This window comes from Thermobia domestica, chromosome 3, assembly GCF_964235325.1.
Source record: "Thermobia domestica chromosome 3, izTheDome1.hap1.1, whole genome shotgun sequence".
Classification (NCBI taxonomy): domain Eukaryota; kingdom Metazoa; phylum Arthropoda; class Insecta; order Zygentoma; family Lepismatidae; genus Thermobia; species Thermobia domestica.
The window spans coordinates 311,405,279-311,424,946 of NC_137456.1; the positions used below are offsets into that span (position 1 = coordinate 311,405,279).

General features: G+C 36.1%; 1 protein-coding gene across 5 annotated transcripts in view; it reads right to left on the minus strand.

Annotated features, from left to right (window-relative positions):
- Trpgamma (Transient receptor potential cation channel gamma) overlaps positions 1 to 19,668 on the minus strand; it is a 1,754,629-nt gene that overhangs the window by 559,558 nt on the left and 1,175,403 nt on the right. For all 5 annotated transcript variants that reach the window (XM_081752586.1, XM_081752588.1, XM_081752585.1 and 2 more), the window contains one exon: positions 15,518 to 15,648. In XM_081752586.1, coding sequence (XP_081608712.1) covers positions 15,518 to 15,648 — 131 coding nt within the window. The remainder of the gene's footprint in view (positions 1 to 15,517; positions 15,649 to 19,668) is intronic.

Below are 19,668 nucleotides of genomic sequence, written 5' to 3' on the forward strand. Positions count from 1 at the left end.
AAAATTACCACATAATTGGAAATACCAAGACCATTACAAGATTTTGAGTTTAACGTCCCTTTCAGCAGCGAGGCTATATGAGACGTGACCTACTAACGTGGAATCCGAACCACCTGAGTTCCCATCGGGAATCAAACCCGGGTCTTCCACGCCAATCACAAGACTTTTTTAAAAAATTACAAGTATCATAATTGACAGAGTCGTTACCATCATAAAAATGACTGCGACAGCAATACAATTTGTTGATCCATCTATATTTTTAACCATATAACATTCCTCCCAGGTGTAAGTATTGCTGGAACCATATTGTAGCATCAATCATACTTGTGGTTGTTCCAACTATACCGTTTTCTAGCGTGAAATAAATTACTTTTTGTGGATATTTTCATAAGGGAATTACGCAACACAGTAAAGTCATCAATGAAATTTTGATTTATGAACTATAAAGAAAACCGTCTGAGTCGTTTTTGAGAAAATTATTCGAAAAAGAAACCCACGTTCAAGAGTAACCAACCCCTTTTGGACTTTTCAAACAAATTAGTTATGCCATATTGACAGATGAACGAGTAAATGAACAAACAGACATCACGAAAATCTTCTTCTGCATGTATTGTGTATGAGACGTTTAAATCCGGTTAAATCCGGTTCAATTCGACTTTATTTACGATCACCACACCTTCTATTTCCTATCGCCGCATTAAGGTAACCAGGAATAGTATACGAAAATTAAATTTCTACTTTTATTCTATTCAGGTGTACAGTATAGTGTAAATGAGACTACGATGAACGAAAATGAGCGGTTATGAAGAATTGATTGAATGAGATGTGGGAGAAAACGGGAGTACCCCGAGAAAACCCACGGACAAGATGTTGTCCTCCACAGACTTACTTGGCCGGAGATCGAACAAGCGACCCCACACACTAGAGGTAAGGGTTCTACAACTGAGCCACCGTGCCCCTATGCAAAAGTGAACACTTTTTTTTTTTACATCATAAGAGTTATCTCTTTACTCGTACAGCATTTGGACATGAATCTTTTATGCCCTGAAAGGAAATGAAATGAAATATTTGTTTTACGTCCCACGATTATGCCGGTTAGGTTAAAGGAGACGATAATTGTGAGAAATGAATGAAATGGTGGGATGAATAAAGTGGGAGCAAAGGGGAGAACCCCGAGAAAACCCACGAGCGCGTGTTTGTGCACCACAAAGTCCACATGGCGCGAGCTGGAATCGAACCAGGGACCCCAATCACATGAGGTGAACGCTCTAACACTGAGCCACCGCGCCCCTCTGCTCTGAAAGGAGTTTCAGATGGAAATCTTAAAAGGATGGAATACGTGCCAAATAACCAAAAATGAACTTAACTTCCTTGCGTAATGAACGCGTCATATGTTGGAGATGTGAAAAGATATCTTCATGAGTTACTGCACTGGGTGACTTTTACCATAGTAACTCTCCTGCTACTAGAACACTTGATAATCCACACAAATCAATATTTTAAGTACAGCAAATCACACTATAAATCACGTCAGTTCCATTTGATTCACTGCCATTTTTCCATCTCGTCCCTTAATTTTACATGTAAACACAACAACCAAAACTCATAATAAATAGACTCTATTAAACTCAATGAGAAACAAAGAAAAAAAGAACACTGTTAGCAATTTATTATGAGCATGGACATTAATTTATTTCTTCCTAATAAATCTTCAGTTTAATGAAGTGACGGTATGCTTAAAGCTAACCGCTCTATTGGCTCTGGTATTTGATTTCTGATAACAAAGATGGATGTTAATAAAACCCAAATGAAATAGGGATCAATATTGGAAAGATAGAAAAGCAGAAAATGTTCAGATAGTTGAAGAACTCTTTAGTAACATGTTCATAGACGAAAAATATTTATTTAAAAACTTATTAAAATCGTTTGTGAAATATTTAAAATGCATTAATTTACCAATCGCGACTGGCAGAGTTTAACTATGCTTTTAATGTTTTGTTTCATGTCTAATATTTCTTACTAACAAATCAAATATTTGCCTTAAAAACCCGGGTTCATTGATACAGAAACAAAACAAGGTCCTTGATAACTTGTCTATCCAATCCCTATTTTCCGAAGGTCTTGTTCTATATTATATTTCCATCTTCGTCTTGGTTATCCAAAGTCTTTCCAACCAGAACTCATATACGAGAAAAATAAAATGATTTATAATATTCATTGATAAATTTATGAATTGAATCCAGAAATAAGGAAGAAATGGTAAATTAATCTGAATTTCCCATTCTAAGTGAGAGATCCTACAAGATCCAGTGTTTGCGAGGTACATTGAAGTCGGTGATTGCAAGATCGGATGATCGTAACGTCCAATGAAATTACTGAGTGTATCGGATGATGGCGAAGTCCATTGAAATTGGTGATTGTAAAGACGGGTGACCGCAATTTCCATAAATTTGGTGAGTGTGGCGTCGGATGATTCCAAGCCCTATTGAAGTTTATCAGTGCGACTTGAGATGATGGCGAAGTCCAATAAAATTGGTGAGTGTGAAAGCGGATGATCACGCAGTTTGTCAATATTGGTAAGTGTGAAGGCAAGTGATTGTGAAGTTGACTGAAATTGGTGAGTGTGGCTTCGGATGATTCCAAGGCCAATTGAAGTTTGTGAGTATAAAAGAGGATGCAATTGGCAAGTGCAATATCGGTTGATCATGAGGCCGTTGGAATACCTAATGTTAATCCCATATCTCTCACAAAGAAAGAGAATGTTATTAGTAGGGCCCGGATAATTATGTACTAAAAACAATGAAAATATGTACATATATATGTACATAAAATCTCAATAATATGTAATAAAACCCTTCCAAAAGAGCAAAATATGTAAAATGAAAATACCAGCATTTTCTATTACGTTTTCTACATTTGATGTGGTAAATACAATATTTATTCAATTATAATGTTTACTACCTGTTACTTTTCCAGCATGATCTCCGCAACACTAAGAAACAGAATGAGTTTCAAATTTTCAGTCAGAAAACTTATCTTGTTATCGCGCATAAAAGAGTTTCTATGCACTAAATGGTCGTTTCACTTCACACAAAGTCTTGCTGCATATTTATACTTTCAGAAATCATACAAAGGTCGTTCAACTGTACATTACGGGAGAATTCTAGAACACTGGCCCGCTTACCTGTACAACAGATAGTAACCTACCATAACATAGCCTAACCTCTCTAATCTCTAATTAATCTTAATTAACCTTATTTAGGAAGGAATTTTTACGAAAACTTTGTTTATGCCATTGTACATCTAATGAGCGTCCAGCGTTATAGAACATTCCCGTACATTACACACTCAAAACATTTTAGTAAAAAATATCGTGAAGAACAAAACATTCTCAATTAATCTTTTCACTATTTCAACAGTCGATCTCCGTAACAGTAAGGAACGAAAATGTGTTTCAAATTTTCAAACACAAAACCTCTCCTGGTATCACGCAACATAGATTTTTATTGACTGAACAATCGTTCAACATTACACGAATTAATTGGTGCATACTTAAACTTGCACAAATCAGAAAGTGTGTGTTCAATAGCCACGACATGGATTTAGCTTCACTTAACACTCCACTAATAGCATAAATTGTCTTATAGCCTGGATTTTCCTCCAAAACGAAAGCTATCTTCTTATTCAATGCATCCCCAACCGGTCCTTTCACACCTACCAGAGAAGCAACTGTTGAGCGAACAATTTCAAGATTGTCTGAAAGGGTAGATGATCTCTCCAAGGATTAAATAGTACTACTGAGACATGAAAAATTGCTCTGAATGTAGGAAATATCATGCTTCAACTTCCCGTCATCAAACATTTGTTTCGCTATTTCTATGGAAGATGCATCTTCAGAATCAAAATGTAACACTTGTTTCACTGCATCAAAGTTCGTAACATAGTAACACACAGCATCAATCTAGCTTCCCCACCTCGTTAGTACCGGCTGAGGAGGAAGAGGTAGTTCAGGGAACAGTTCTTTAAATTTCTCAACTCTACTGGGAGCCTTCAAAAATACCTTCTTTGTATTTGAAATTAATGCATCCACTTGTGAAAATCTAGAACGAACAAATTTTGCAACACGATGAAATGCGTGGGCAAGACAAGTTAGATGTAACAGCTTCGGATACAACACTTGCAAAGCTTCTGCAGCTTTGCACATGTACGGTGCTGCATCAGTCACTAGAAGGAAGACATTGTTATGCTTAATACCATCAGGCCACAAAAGTCCCATAGCATCATTAAAGAGTTTTGCAATGGCTTGATGGTTGCATCGCGGCAACAAATCACTAGTTAACAGGATAGGCTAGCTGACTTCATTATCTTTCAACAAACCTATTACATCACCAACATGTCGCCCCTCTACATCAGTTGTTTCGTCAGTTGACACCCAAATAGGACCATCATCGCTTTCCCCACGAATCGAGTTCATTGTTACCACATATAAATCAGGCGCGTAATGCTTTCTGATTGTAGATTCATCTGGAACTGTTTCGTGTGTGTATTGTTGCAGAAATTCGCGAAGTACTGTATTGTTTAGTTTCCAAATTGGGGTATCACCACATACCTTAGCATGGCACAGATCACTTGAAAACTGAGACTTCCGTGGCCCTGGACTACTTTGAGCTTGAGATTAAGTTACTAGCAACTGCTTTTGTGGTTTAAGTTTTGAAGCTCGGATCTGATGGCGTGATGTGGATATGTGTTACACAACTTGGGAATGTTGAGCGTATGAGACACCCTTCTCACAAACCTGGCAATAAAGCACTTTTCCATCTGTGGAAAAATGCTCAAACTCTTCCGTGAAATGCTTAAGTCTTATTGACAACGCGGTTTTGTCCTTTTGCATCTTGGAAATAGGATTTGCTGACAGCACAGGGGATTAAATATTCAATAAAATAGCTCACACTTTCCCTACGGCATGCGTTGTGGCGGCAGGTGCTTCACTTTTGTAAATCAAGAGTCCAGCCTTACCAATTGCGTGAATGCAAACTTCCCCATCTGATTTAATATATTTCGCCGAAGGAAAATATTAGTGGGGCGAGTTTGCGACAAAAACACGATAGGCAATCGTAAAGCCGCGTCGCGATAGTAATTCGATTGAATTATTAATCTCACGTAAGGATGTGAGCGCTACTACCGCGACCGAGAGTGTACGATTACTAATCAAATCAGGTTCTTTCCAACTCTCTGTACCAATCCGCCAAACTACGCTTCAATACTATTTTAAAAGGGTGAAACGCAGTGAAACAATAAATAAATAAGTAAATAAATAAAAATTAAAAATAAAGCAAGCACTTTCAAATTCAAAGAGAGGTGAGTGTTTTCTTCTTTTCAAAGTCTATTGTTGAACAGTTTTTGTACGAAAAATCCCTATAAAACATGAAAATACCAAGAAATATGTAAAATTATGTGCTCATGAGTAAAATATGTAATTATATGTACATAAATGTAAAATATGTAAATATATGTACTTTCAAATGGATGTTATTAGGCAATATGGGTCACAAATGACATTATTACCCTGATTTGGTATAAAAATATAACCCCTACAAAAATATGTAATTAAATAATTATCCGGGCCCTAGTTATTAGCTTCATAAATTTTCTCTATGTAAAATATTGTTAAAGATCTAGCGTGTTTGATCTTAAGCTAACTTCACTAACCAAATTGACACAATTGTCGTGGAATAATATTAGGACAATATTACTATTTCATTATTGCAATACAACAGCCTTAGTGCTCCATTACAGAGTCTTTTGTAAATTATTCCTAATTTCTATATGTATGTGCGGAAGTTCTTGAATAGCATTTGGTTAGAACTTAGTTTCTGCTATACCTATTATAATCTGCTACATGGAAAGTGTATTTTCCTATACGTGTATGGAATTGTATTTTCCTATATATTCTTTTACAAAAGGGTTTTATGTAATGTAGGGTGTATGATGTAAAACTAATCTTGTGTAGAAGTGTATATACGGTTTGTTCAAAAAAATTTTGACTACCCATCTGTCTTGGAAAGCCCTGCTCGCTTACCTTCAGTTGGGACTAAATCAAACTTTGCCAATTGAGATCTTTATTTAGAGATACAGTATTTCGATTTCCTGAAGGTAACTTGCAAGATTTTTTGAACAAGACTGTATATACTATTTCTGCTACAACTTCATCATTCATTCATTCTGTTACATGTAGTTCAATATGAATAGTATATATATATATATATATGCGTTAATAATATTTGTTTCACTGTTAAAAGTATTACGTCATTCTTTGGATTATTTGCTTTACATCTATGTATATCCATACGAGAAGAAAAATATGGCAATATATACAATGTGCTGATTAACAGTACATTTTTTCATGTACTGTAAAGTAAATTGGTAAATAAAGAATCTGTTCCAGCAGACTAGAATATGTGAATTATTATTGTCAACGTACGATATATTTTTTGGCAAAAGAAATCGTTATTCTAGATTTTCTCAAGAGCTACAATGACTGTTCGGAAAGAAATATCATTTTTATAGTGAAGCGACTGTACATTGCATCGCGTTCTATCCACCGAGATCGATGGTGGTGTAAATCAACTTACAAAGAGATTGCTTGCTCAGTTGTCTCCCAGCTCTCGGAAGAGAAGAATGGATGATTTCTTAAACTTGTTTCGTCTCCTGTACAAGTTGTGATGCAGCTACCTGACTAAATCTAACTTGGTAACACTGCCCCACCTACTCTATAGTTCCGACTTGGCTCCCGTATACCTCATTTTGCTTCCTCGTTTGAAATCTCCCCTGAGAAAACATCGTTTCAGAACAATTTGAAAGTATCTTGTGTGAAAAGGCTTTAAATGAACAGGTTTTCCAACATGCCTTCGCAGATTGGAAATCCCGTTTGCAAAGATGTAACGACGTTGGAGAACAATATTTTGTAGAATTTTAATGTATTATTATTATTATTATTATTATTATTATTATTATTATTATTATTATTATTATTATTATTATTATTATTATTATTATTTAAATAAATGTTATTTCTTTATACTTGTAGACTTGGTGACATTATTTTAAACTTCACAGACATTACTTGTACATCTGATGATTGACACTTAGAAAAAAAAAATAAGCATCTAGCTTTATTCAGCTCGACAACATGCCTTATCATTGGAAAGATATTATAATAAACCGAGAAATGTAAAGTTTAAAGGTTACTCATAATTTCGGCTTAAATCTCATTAACCATACCGTGCTCTATCATTTTCTTGAAAATCAATTGAAAATCAATAAGATGTTAGAAAACTTGAGGAAGGACTGTAAAGAATATGGGTCCCCTGCTACTTCTGCATTTGACACCGATCTCTCCGTTCCAATCACCATGGCTTTTGTCTTTTCGTAACATTCATTTTCGGTTTGGGTACAAAACCTTTCGGAATAAAACCTCGCGTGGCCAGCAGCCAAAACCTCGCGGGCCAATATCTCCTCTGACTAAAATATCGCCGCCGAAAACCTCGGGTCCCTAAACTTCGTCTGCCCGAAACCTCGCGGTATTAAATCTCGTGACACAGAATCTCACCTGACCTATATTAAGCCTTTTCGACCAAAGCCAAAGATAATTATTTTTTCTTGTATTGAGACGCAGAACACATATGTGAAGTGTAACGGTTGTTTTATTTAGTGTAGGCAACCTATGATCAACTCCACTAATTATCTTTCGACCACTAATTGTCTTTCATCTCCACTACGATGTTTCGACCACGAGATTTTGTTCGTACTTCTGGCGAAAGAAGCCTCAGGAGGAAAAATATAGAATATACTATTGACCTTGAATAAAGAGTAGAGAAAAAGACTCACAAAATGCTTCATGTAGAGTATGTACTGTATGGATCAGAAACATGAACATTACGCAAAAATGACGAAAGACAATTGGAAGCTTTCGAAATATGGGTGTGGCGAAGAATGGAGAAAATTAGCTGGGTCGAAAATGAATGAGAGGGTGTTAGGAATAGTGAGGAGAAAAGAATAGTTTTAGATATTACTGAGAAGAGACGGTGTTGACAGACGAAGGCTGAGATGATAAAACTAAATTATTCTTATACACAAGGTTGTGGGGCTGGTCAGATAGGAGATGCAAACGCAACTTGCATTTTTTTCTCTGAATACTAAGTTATATCGTTGAGTTGTGTTGTTAAGGTAAGCAGTTCCTTTAAATAAAAACAGAAGAATGTTTTCGAAGAATTGAAAGAAAAAGAAGAATTGTTTAATGAAAATAATAAAAACGTATAACGTAAAATGTACCAGAAAAAAACATAACATCTGGCAATCCTGTCTATACTCATATTACTATAGATATACCACGTTGACTTGACACCTAATCTTCCATTCCAAGTGCTGCTATTGGCTGAAGGAATTCTATTCGGACGGCTGCCAGGCTCTCTCACTTAGCAACAGCTGAATCTTTATTGGCTCAACGCGTGGGTGTCTTGAGGGTGTGAGCTTCAGTTCGCATTTTTGTCACGGATCAAGACATTTTGCAGCACTATACCCTGTTTTTGACAGTTTCGTTACGCTTTCAAGGGAAGAGAGGGAGATTATATATCGAAGTGGAAGATGGTTTATACACCAATCGAAAGCACTAATGACGCCTATTACGAAACTGTAAGAAAAATTTTCCAAATGCATATACTGTGCGAGTTATATAAACATATAGGGTGTCCAGAAATTCCGTTTCCATCCCTATGAATCGCAAACGGAAAGACAGATGCCAAAACAGGAAAACACGTGTTTGATCATTTTAAAAGTACAACGTATCAAAACAAAAATTGTTGTCCTAGGGCCACCCGCAGGGTCCCAGGCAGAGTCCAACTCAAAAATTGCAAATTGTGACGGGATCAAGTAGCATATTGTTGGGAAGCTGTTGGGAAATGAATGAAGACAAATAAAGTCTCGACTCTCTAAAATTACCATGTGCAAAATGGCGGCCGGTCAAAATGTCAGCAAAAACGTCATTGTAAAATCTATTGCCACCTCATAAATGGTGCTGCAGATATCAAAACAGGAAAATACGCGAGTCATCATTTCGAAAGTAAAATGATTGAAAGTAAAAATATTTGTCCCAGGGTCATGTGGCAGAGTCCCAGACGGGGTCCTACTCAAAATTTTCAAATTCCAAGGGGTCAAGTAGCATATTGTTTGAAAGCTGTTGTTAAATGAAAGCAGATGGAACAAGTCTGGACGCTCTACGATAACATTATGTAAACATATTTCGTTATACTGCTTTTTTCGGTAGTCAGGTGTTCGTTTGCTTTCACTTTAATTCGTGTTCGCAACGTAAAGAAAGGAAATGTGCCTACTGTGAGATTCTGCTCTTCGGGACCCATTAATGTGTAAAGAAGAAAAGAAAGAACGAAACAAAAAGAAAAGAAATGACAAGAACAGAAAAACGAAAAGGGACCTAGATTATGTATCACAGTGGAAGATGGTTTACATACTAATCGAAAGCACTAACTATGCTTACTAAGAAACTGTAATATTATTGGTCCGAATGCATGTACGATGCAAGTCATATGCATGTTTAATTGTAAGTTTTCCCATTTTCACCGAATAATGTATCAGATCGAATCAGAATTGGTTTGAATATGGTTTGAAATTGATTTTCTAGATTTTTGTGTTTGACAAAAGTGCTAAATCGTAGTTCATTTTAAATGCACAGTGAATCACTACTTTCATACACATGTAGTTGTTTCATTTAACAACAGCTTTCAAACAATATTCTATTTGACTCCCCTTGAAATTTGAAAAGTTTGAGTAGGACCCCGTCTGGGACCCTGCGGAGAACCCTGGGACAAATATTTTTACTTTCAGTCATTCTAATTTCGAAATAATGACTCATGTGTTTTCCTGTTTTGATATCTGCCACACCATTTCAGATTTATGAGGGTGAACATAGACTTTACAATGACGTTTTGGCTGACATTTTGACCGGCCGCCATTATGCACATGGTAATTTGAGAGAGTCGAGACTTTTTTCGTCGTCGTTCATTTCCCAGCTACTTGATCCCGTCACAATTTGAAATTTTTGAGTTTGACCCTGCCTGGGACCCTGCGGGTGGCCATGGGACAATAATTTTTGTTTTGATACGTTGCACTTTTAAAATAATCAAACATATGCTTGCCTGTTTTGGCATCAGTCTTAACATTTGCGTATTTATAGGGATGGAAACAGACTTTCTGGACACCCTGTATATTCATATAACTCGCACAGTATATGCATTCGGAAAATTTTTCTTACAATTTCGTAATACGAGTCACTAGTGCTTTCGATTGGTGTATAAACCATCTTCCACTTCGATATATAATCTCCCTCTCTTCCCTTGTGAGTATGGTTATCCTGTATGTCGAGCAAGTTAGAAAACAGTTCCTAGATAGCAATTACGTTTTGGAAACTTTCTGATACAAATTACAATTCGTGCTTGTTTCAGGTAATAAGAAAATTTGCCATTTTTCTTAACTATAAACAAAAGCTTGCGAGTAACTACAGTTTATACTATCTTGAAACCACATTGTTAGAACGTTACATTTCCAATTCAACTTTTTGTAAGAATTTGTTTATTTTTATCTTACTTTTAGCGTATTGTCAGCAAGTGTAGTAAAGTCTGGTTTGTAATTCTTCTGTTTTAAATATATTTTCTCAAGATTGCATAATTGTGCTATCATCCCTTCCAGTTAAAGGTACCGTGTAACTTTCGGCTGAGCACTGATTTTGGAAACACATTAATGCTTCCATTTGATCTCTTTGGAAATTGACGTATATCTTGCTTACGCCCAATCTGTACAAATAAGTGTCGTGTAGATATTATTATATCAGATATTGCACCACAGCCTACGGAAACGTTCCCAAATTTGGTTTGTAAATCTACATATTGCACTTATTTTTCATTCAGGTTCAGACTTGCTCTCAACGGATTGTAATGACGCAAAATACATCATTGAAATTTTAGAGAAAGAGAAAAATGAGATGTTTAAATGAGTTACATTCGTATAAAAAGATTCATATAAAAAGAGAATACTGCAAAATGTGATTAAAGTTAATATTAAAGATTAGATAAACTGAGGAGAGCTCACGCATAATTAAAAAAAATACATAAAATATCCGATATGGTGGATCACCACCCGAAAGTCAGTACATATTTTAGCTCATTTCCTTAACTACTGCGCAATGAAACGCTACATATTATAAATATTGTACTTTACGATATAGTATTGTTTCAGCTACAGCACAAGACACTGATTCATTTAGCTGTGTCTCCTGATATCGAAAAACGTAACAAATAAAAGAAAATATTTCATTCGCTTTACAATGAGCACACAAGATGGCACTAGCTGGTAGACCATACTTGAAGTGCTCTTTTTTTATGAAATGGTTATTTGTATGTGTAAAGTATTTTAAGGTAACAAGCTTATCACGAAATAAATGTATTGTGTAACCATTTTTCGTGTTATGTTTTATATTTTATTTAAATATTAATTTACATTTAAGTAAATAGATTTTGAGGCGAAACTTGCTCAGTACACCATAATGGGTTGTTGCCAAGTTGGTACGTTTACTGTAGTAGTCACAATAAGAAAATTCCTGCACTCTAGCGTTGCAGTTCGAGAAGCGTAATCGCGGTAAGGGTCGAAGTTCTCCAGTAAGTATCTAAGCAGAATCCCATGATTACTCTCTTTATTATCTGTCATCAGCAGTGGTCGAAGTGAGACGGTATGCGGTGGTATGACATACCACCTGTTGTTTTTCACTGATGAAGGCATACCGCCTCTGGTTTTTCTGTGATCAAGACATACCGTCACTGGAGAGTAGATTTTAAACACCTTTAACACGTTAGCCGCCAAGCCATATTTCGGAGTATGTTGCACCCCACTATTTGTGCATCAGAAGTATGCACATGGCGGCCAAATAAATCCATTTGTATACACAGCAATTGACGGATAGCTTTGTATACACAGCAAGGTATCCAACGGCCATAGTCTCGACTTGAAGTCAGAGTTGCACTTGGATACGTTCCCTCGTTAGTAAAATATTTGCACGATAATAATAATAATAATAATAATAATAATAATAATAATAATAATAATAATAATAATAATAATAATAATAATAATAATAGTTCCGATTGACAAAATTGCTTATCCGATCTTGACCAACCTTGGTAATGATATAGCTCTTGTTGAGTTTAGTACGCATATAAAATAATATATTCCAATGCAATGAAAATTTTCACCCAGTTAGAGTTTAGCAAAATAATAATAATACTATAATATTGTTCAAAACCGATACATTAATTCATAGATGACATTGATCTGAACAAGATAACATTTCTAATTATTCTAATCGTCATTTAAAATAAAAGCTATTAATCATTAAATTTGAGATATAAATAAAAAGTAAATGATGCTATAGTTATATGTTGTAAATCCAGGGTGTATTTATGATAAAGATTTACTAAAGGAAAACTTACTAAAGGAAAAGGATTTATTTTATCCACAATAAGAAAATTTCTACTATCGTTGGTAAGTAGGAAATGTCTTTTACTTGTAAATTGTAATGTCACTTCAATTGAGTTGAGTTGATTTTGAGTTTAATGCCCCTCTTCAGCAGCGAGGCTATATGAGACGTGGACCTACTGATTAACGTGGAATCCGAACCACATGCGCTCCCACCGGGACTGGAAACCGGGTCTCCCACGCCAAAGGCTCATACGCTAACCGCCTAGCCACGAAAGAGCTCAATGTCACTTCAAGTTTTGCTAAATAAACCAAAATTATACTTCTAAATCAGACTATTTTTCTCTAGTAATCCTTTATTTTTTTTAAACACTGTATTACTAATAGATATTGTCCAATGTTTGTCTTTCGGTAAATGGATTCATAATGTAATTTTCGTCTTGCTTTTTCATTCAGTGGCAGAGTTTTTTTTTTTTTTTTTTTAATTTTTAAACACCATTGACTTCATGTACAACTCTGAATCCGGGGGCTATTTCTCTGTGTACAACGCATACCTTTGCACGTTGTGTTTGACATTTTAATTGCATCTACCTTTTTCATTAAACGATACAAGCTTCTGCTCAGGAGTTAAATATGGACTCGACGTATACCTACAGAGAGAATTTGAGGCTAATTTTACAGCATTGAATAATTTTCATACCTTTGCGGATAGTTGTGTGTTCTTTGGTGTAGTGTTGCCAGATCTGTACATTAAAAAGTAGCAAGGTTGTGCTCCAAAAGTAGCGGATTTGAATTATTTGTAGCTCAAACATAAAAATTAATTATTTTGCAGCTATGCACTTTTACTAATCATTATATCCATATGGATTTCATAGAAACTCCTGCAGTTGGAAATATAGCGGATGTCTGAGTTGGTAACGGTCATGTGGCGAGCGTGGTTTCGGTCTGTTGGCAGTGGTGTGTTAGGGCAAACTCCATACTACGTCAGGAGTAGTAAAACTGTAGTATGCAATGAACTGGGCAGACGGTGATAGTATAAAATGGCGACCTTTCTGAGTTTCAAGGAGAAATGTTTGCTTAAATCAGTTTTGTGAGCTCTGAAATGCACTTTACAACGTTTACAATATGCTTTTTCACTATTTATCCTAACTTCTTTAATTCATTTGCTAAATTATTTACCTGGAAGTCATGAAGTTTGGAAGTTTTCATCTTTACTTATTCATTATGTTAATATGGGTAATACAATTAAAATTTTGCTGTTTACGTTTTCACAGCTACTTACAATTATTAGGCCTAGGCAGTGGCGTATTTACGATTTTCTTTCGGGGGAAGCTTTGCTAACTTTCGGGGGAGCTTTGCCTGAAAATGTGAAAATTCTGCAAGATATTTCATATATTTTATTATAGTAAATCAGATTTCGGGGGGGGGGGGGCTTAAGACCGGAAGCTCCCCCTAAATACGCCACTGGACCTATTCATTAACAGAGGCAATAACACGGTCAGTGATACTGGAACAGCACAAACTCAACAAAAGTCTAGTATTGTCAGATCTGGTGTTTACAATGTACTAAGAGAAGAATTAAACTAAACGGCGTGACAAACATCTTGGCATTTGAAGGCGGCGCTCCAAGTTCCCTTTAAATGATACTAGCAAATGAGAGACCAGCGGTATTGCCACGTTTGTATTGTACATATCCACGTCTATCCCCTGTCACCTGAGCGCGCTGTAGTTTGTCTGCTTAGCCATAGCCACACCCCTTTACCACTTGGCAACGTCCCGCCAGAGCTTGCGTTTTATTCGTTTAGCCGAAATGCTAAGATGTTTGTCACAGGCTTTAGTATCGGACATATTAGTTTTAGTAAAACTATTGTTCATTGCGACTAGCATGTTTAACAAACAAAACTTTTATTGTTATATAAAACTAATATTTTGTGATTTCATATATGAAAATAAGAATGTACATTGTTCAAAAAATTATAGCTTGCAGACAATTTAAGGTAGTCCAAAAAGTAAGGTGCAGTCCAATTTAAAATTTTGATAGCGAGGGTGCTTAAAAAGTCGCCCAATCCGTTACTTGTAGCCCAACCTGTCAACATTGCTTCAGTGTACACAGTTCACCGAAGCATAATAACAATAATCATATAATTGCACGAATAATCCACAAATAGGATTATTATCGCTACATGAATAATCTAGAGTTTGCTGTGCTCAGGGGTAAATTTGCATCTAAAACACTGTTGCCACAGTACTAGCTCTGGAGTGGGCTGAAAAATAGTACCAAATTCAAACAAAAAGGGCTGAATTCATTATTTTATACCAGTGCAATACATGGCTCTATAACACGAAACTAAAAAAGATGAAGTTCTAGAACCCCCCCCCCCCTCTTTCACGAATCCGAATCAAGAAAATGCTCTTTTTAAAAAGGACTTTTTAAAAGCATCCAAATAGGAGGACCCCGAACAACGATGGAACTAGATGAAACTTTTCTCGCACGTAGGAAGTATAACAGAAGCCCCAAATTAAAAGGGAAAACAGTTATCATCTTAGATGTGTATTGTATGGAAACCAAACGGACCTCTATTTCAAAGTGACCAATAAACCAAAACGGTATTATTGCTATATATCAAAAAAATGTGGCAAGTATTTGTTAAATAGTGCTGAATTGGGTAGAATTGTACCAATTCTTTTGACAAAAGTTGCTGAAAATGCAAGTGTGGTATCAACGGGCCGATGAATGACAAAAAGAGCTGAATTTGGTACAATTGTACCAAGTGTGGCAACACTGAATTCTGAAAATGTAGGGTTATGCATGACGTCACACCGTCCCCCGTGTCTATTGGCCTATTCGTTTTTAGAAAGTGGAGAGACGCCATAAATATTTTGTGGAAGTGAGGGAACGTCGTCCCCCTGCGTTTCCCTTACTTTTATCCCTGGTTGTAGTAATGAAAAGCATTCGCATCAAGGTATATAAAAACCTTACCTTCTGGTGGAAGCAACATCCCCTCTCTCAACAGCCAATAGGAACTTCTTTTCGTCAAGCGACAACTGCGCCATCTCTTGGTGAGGCCTGATAACATTCTCTTCTTCCATCATACCGTGTATACTGTGCCTCTGAAAGAAAGAAAAGCAGAAATAAAATACATTAGATAACTGCTCCATCTTGAGAAATAACAGCATTTTATCGGAAGAGAAAAGTAATTTATCATTCTTACTCTCTTTAGGTATAATAATTTTAGAGGAAAAAGGAAGAATCTGAGATAACAAGACATTACAATATGAAAGACCGGAAGTGACAAAGTGTCTCGACCAATCTTATAATAAAAACATGGTTATCTTAAAATTCAGGACTGTGTGCTATCTATTTTACTGGTAATCTTATTATTCTTGAGTTAATAGCAAGAAAAAGAAAAATGAAATGCAAAAAGATTTGTAGCCTTGGCTTTGTTTTCAAGAACAAGTCACATTTTATTTAATTATTTCTTCTACTGAAATAGCATAATATATATACGTATATTTTTCTTCTGCATTTATACTTCTTATATTTATATACCATAGTAACAAGATTTCTGAAGTCATTTTTCGTTAAATATTTTCAGTAAGAATATACCGAGAAAGTGTTGTGAAAACGAACAAATCATATTATTTTTCAATTCTGTAGGATAAGCACATATTTTTAAAATATATATATATAACGCGATTTGTAAAATCTGCATTTTTAGGTACAGGGTGGCCACAATTTAAGGTGGTTTCTAATAAAATATCACCCCCTCCTTACAGGGTTGGGTTCAACTGCAAAGTTTACGATTCTCTCGCAAAATTTCCCATTCTGCCCCTAAATTCAAGGGCGCGGATTCTGGGGGACCGAGCGGGGCCTCATGTGAACTACAACAAAATTAAATTCATACAAGCTAGCCCCAGCCGAATTAAATTCAATTATGTATTTATTTTTATGAACATATATTTTTATACGTATTTTTTATTGTTATATGTATTGTTACATGTATTATTTATGAATGAGCCACCCCAAAGTTACAGGGAAATCGGCGCCCATGCCTAAATTTACCATTCTTCCCCAATTAATCATCCAAAAAATAGGGATTACATGATCACTTTTCCAAATTGTGTCTCACTCCATAACACTTACTTTAGTACAACAGTAGAATTGTTGTTAATCATGGTCTGCCGATGGCTTCTACAAACGCTGTCGACGGATGTCCGATGTTTGGCAACGTTGGCTATCATCTGAAAATGCAACATAGTTCTAAAATATTGTGGCTTGCTGTACATGTCCATTAGCGTTTCTTCTGTGGTTTTGTACACAGAGGCTTCCTTTTAGCGGGGTGTCAATGTATTTCCACACTATGCAAATTACTTCCTGGATGATTCATGCTGATCTGTCAGTTTCGGCTGACAATGTCATTTGCAAATTTGAATAGCTCGGTCCTTGTGCTCCGAAAAAATCCACGTTGCAGATGTGGTGTTGGTTCTAGTCGATCCGAACTTGGAGGTACGCATATATTACCGTTTTGTTTAAACTACACTATAGATCTATTAGTTCCTAATAGTACACACAACACATCACTGATTATTTGCTGATTTGTAACACACTTCCAATATCCAAGTATGCGAAACTCCATCAGTTTCTCTCATAATTGTGTCATATATAGTGGTCGATCTCATTCATTAGATGTTTCCACGACATTATGTTGCCTTAAGAGTTTCTATTGCTTATATTTGGGCAGCGTATATATTTATTTACCACATTTTTAACATACATCCAATATGCAGCCCAATTTATACTGAAATCAGCAACAGTCTATAGTTATTATTACAACAATGAAGAGATAAATGGAAGAATGTTAATGAAGGTTATATTTAAATGTACTTTCCGTGATTCAGATCGTGAAAGTGAGTCAAGTCCTTTAACAAATCTCAGTCAGGACATTCGGTCATGTGTACGAACTCGGAAGCTAAGAATGGAGCACGCTAACTACTGTAGTACCTTATGACCTCTCGATCTTTTAATGAACGCAGAGCAGAGCACGTGGATTTGGTTTCTGGTTAATAGAGGCCGCAGTGGCTCAGTGGTAAGGCGTTCACCTCTGGTGCATGGAGTTCTTGGTTCGATCCCAGCTCGCACCAAGCGAGCTTTGTGGTGGACAAACATCGTGTGCGTGGGTTTTCTCGGGGTTTTCCCGTTTCTTCCCACTTTCTTCATTCCAACATTTCATTCATTTCTCATCATCACCGTTTCCTTTAGCCTAGCCAGCATAAGCATGGGACGTAAAACTTAAAGATTTTTAATTTCCGGTTAGAATGTGTTCATATAGTTTGAATCCTGCATTAAGTAATAGATCCACATCTCATATACCCTAGCTGTTGGAAAGAACGTTAAATTCAATCTAACCAAAGAGTTATCTTGATGACTGGGTTAATACTGTTGTATGTTACCTTCTTTGAATGCTAGAAAAGGCCTTTGAGGAGTATAGAGTAGACACAGGAAAGAAAGAAAATGATAAAAGAGTGAGAGAAAAGAATGAACTCTGGAGGCAAGGAAGTCAAAGAAAGAAAGAAAAAGAGTTCAAGTAGTGAAAGAAAGTTGAGGAAATGAGGATTATCAAAGAAAGCTTTGGAGATTGAAGGAAACAGGAAATCAAGAAGAAAACAGTGCAAAGGAAACAAGAGATAGGTTGTGAAAAAGGAAAGCCAAGCAGCCAAGAAGAAAAGATTCATCGTCCTTTCTGTCACCCAATATCTTTTTCAATTGACTGGATTATTGGCTCTGGAATTGCTGTCAAAGCTCTCGGCTTTCAAAGCCCATTCGATTGGGAGTTGACTGCTCGATTTTCCTCTCGAATCGATCTCCCTTTCTCAGCCTCCCACCAATACATGTCACGCATAAGCAAAAGGATTTCCTCCCCGTCCAATTTGTATGTATGTCTCACACACGCTTCTTTTTCCCCTTTATTTCCTTAAGTTTCTGTATGGAGAGAAGAGAATGAATCCATTTGTGCCATGCAAAGGATTTTCTGTTCTTATTTTCTGATTGTTTTACGAGATGGCACTCCACATAAGTTAGAATTTATGCACATTGTAGTCACTATTTCTTTGGAATTTTAGATTGACAAACTATGTTATGCGTATGAATACAAAACCTGGTAGACCTACGTATATATTTTAATCACATTCGACTCTAGCCATAGGAGCTAAATACATGGTTCTGATTGGTAGGAGTTATCCTTTTCTCACCACGTAGCATACATATAGCACAAATCAAACACCAGTTGTTGTCGCTTCTCATAGCCAAGCATGTGCCTTCCCCGCTGATCTAGTGGCTAGAACGTGCGCCTTTGGTGTACGGAGTCCCGGGTGGGAGAGCCTTTGGAATTTTAATTGTCTTCGGTGTTTCTGTGTTTGTGTCTCTGTCGTTCTAGGTTACTAAAAAAAGCAAGTTAAACGAGTAAAAGCGAGTAAAATTAAGTAGAAAACTAATAATAAGTAGTTAAACAAGTTAATAAGGCATTCTCGGTAAATCAGCTAACATAAAAAAAAAAAAAAAACATGTTAGCGCGCGGACTAATAATGAAAATCGCTTTTGGCGTGGGTTCAATCCCGGCCCACGGAAAGTTTTTTTTTTTTAATTTTCATAACAGTTTTGTCATTAAAATAAGATTAAAATATTGTTCATTTGCCCTTGAACGTAATATATAATGCATAAATTGTGTTTTTTCCACAGCCCTTAATAATAATGACGTTATATAGCAGTCGTATTTCAACGTTATAAGTTTCAACGGCGTCTGCTGCATATACAACAAGATTAGAGTTGCCATCACCTGTTGCAATTTTTTCCTTGAGGATTTGCACTTCTTCCTGAAGTTTCTCAATTTGACTTGAATGAGCGTTGACTTGCGTTTCCACTGTTTTAACTGAACCTCTTATAAGCTCAAAATTATGAAGTTTTTTTTTTTCATTTTAGCATTAATTTGTCCCATTCTGGCATCTGTTTGTTCCATGTTGGTATTTAACATTTACGTCACTTGTTCCATGTTAGTATTTAACGTTTGTGTAATCTGTTCCATTTTTGGATCTTTTTGTTCCATGTTAGTATTTAACATTTGGGTCACTTGTTCC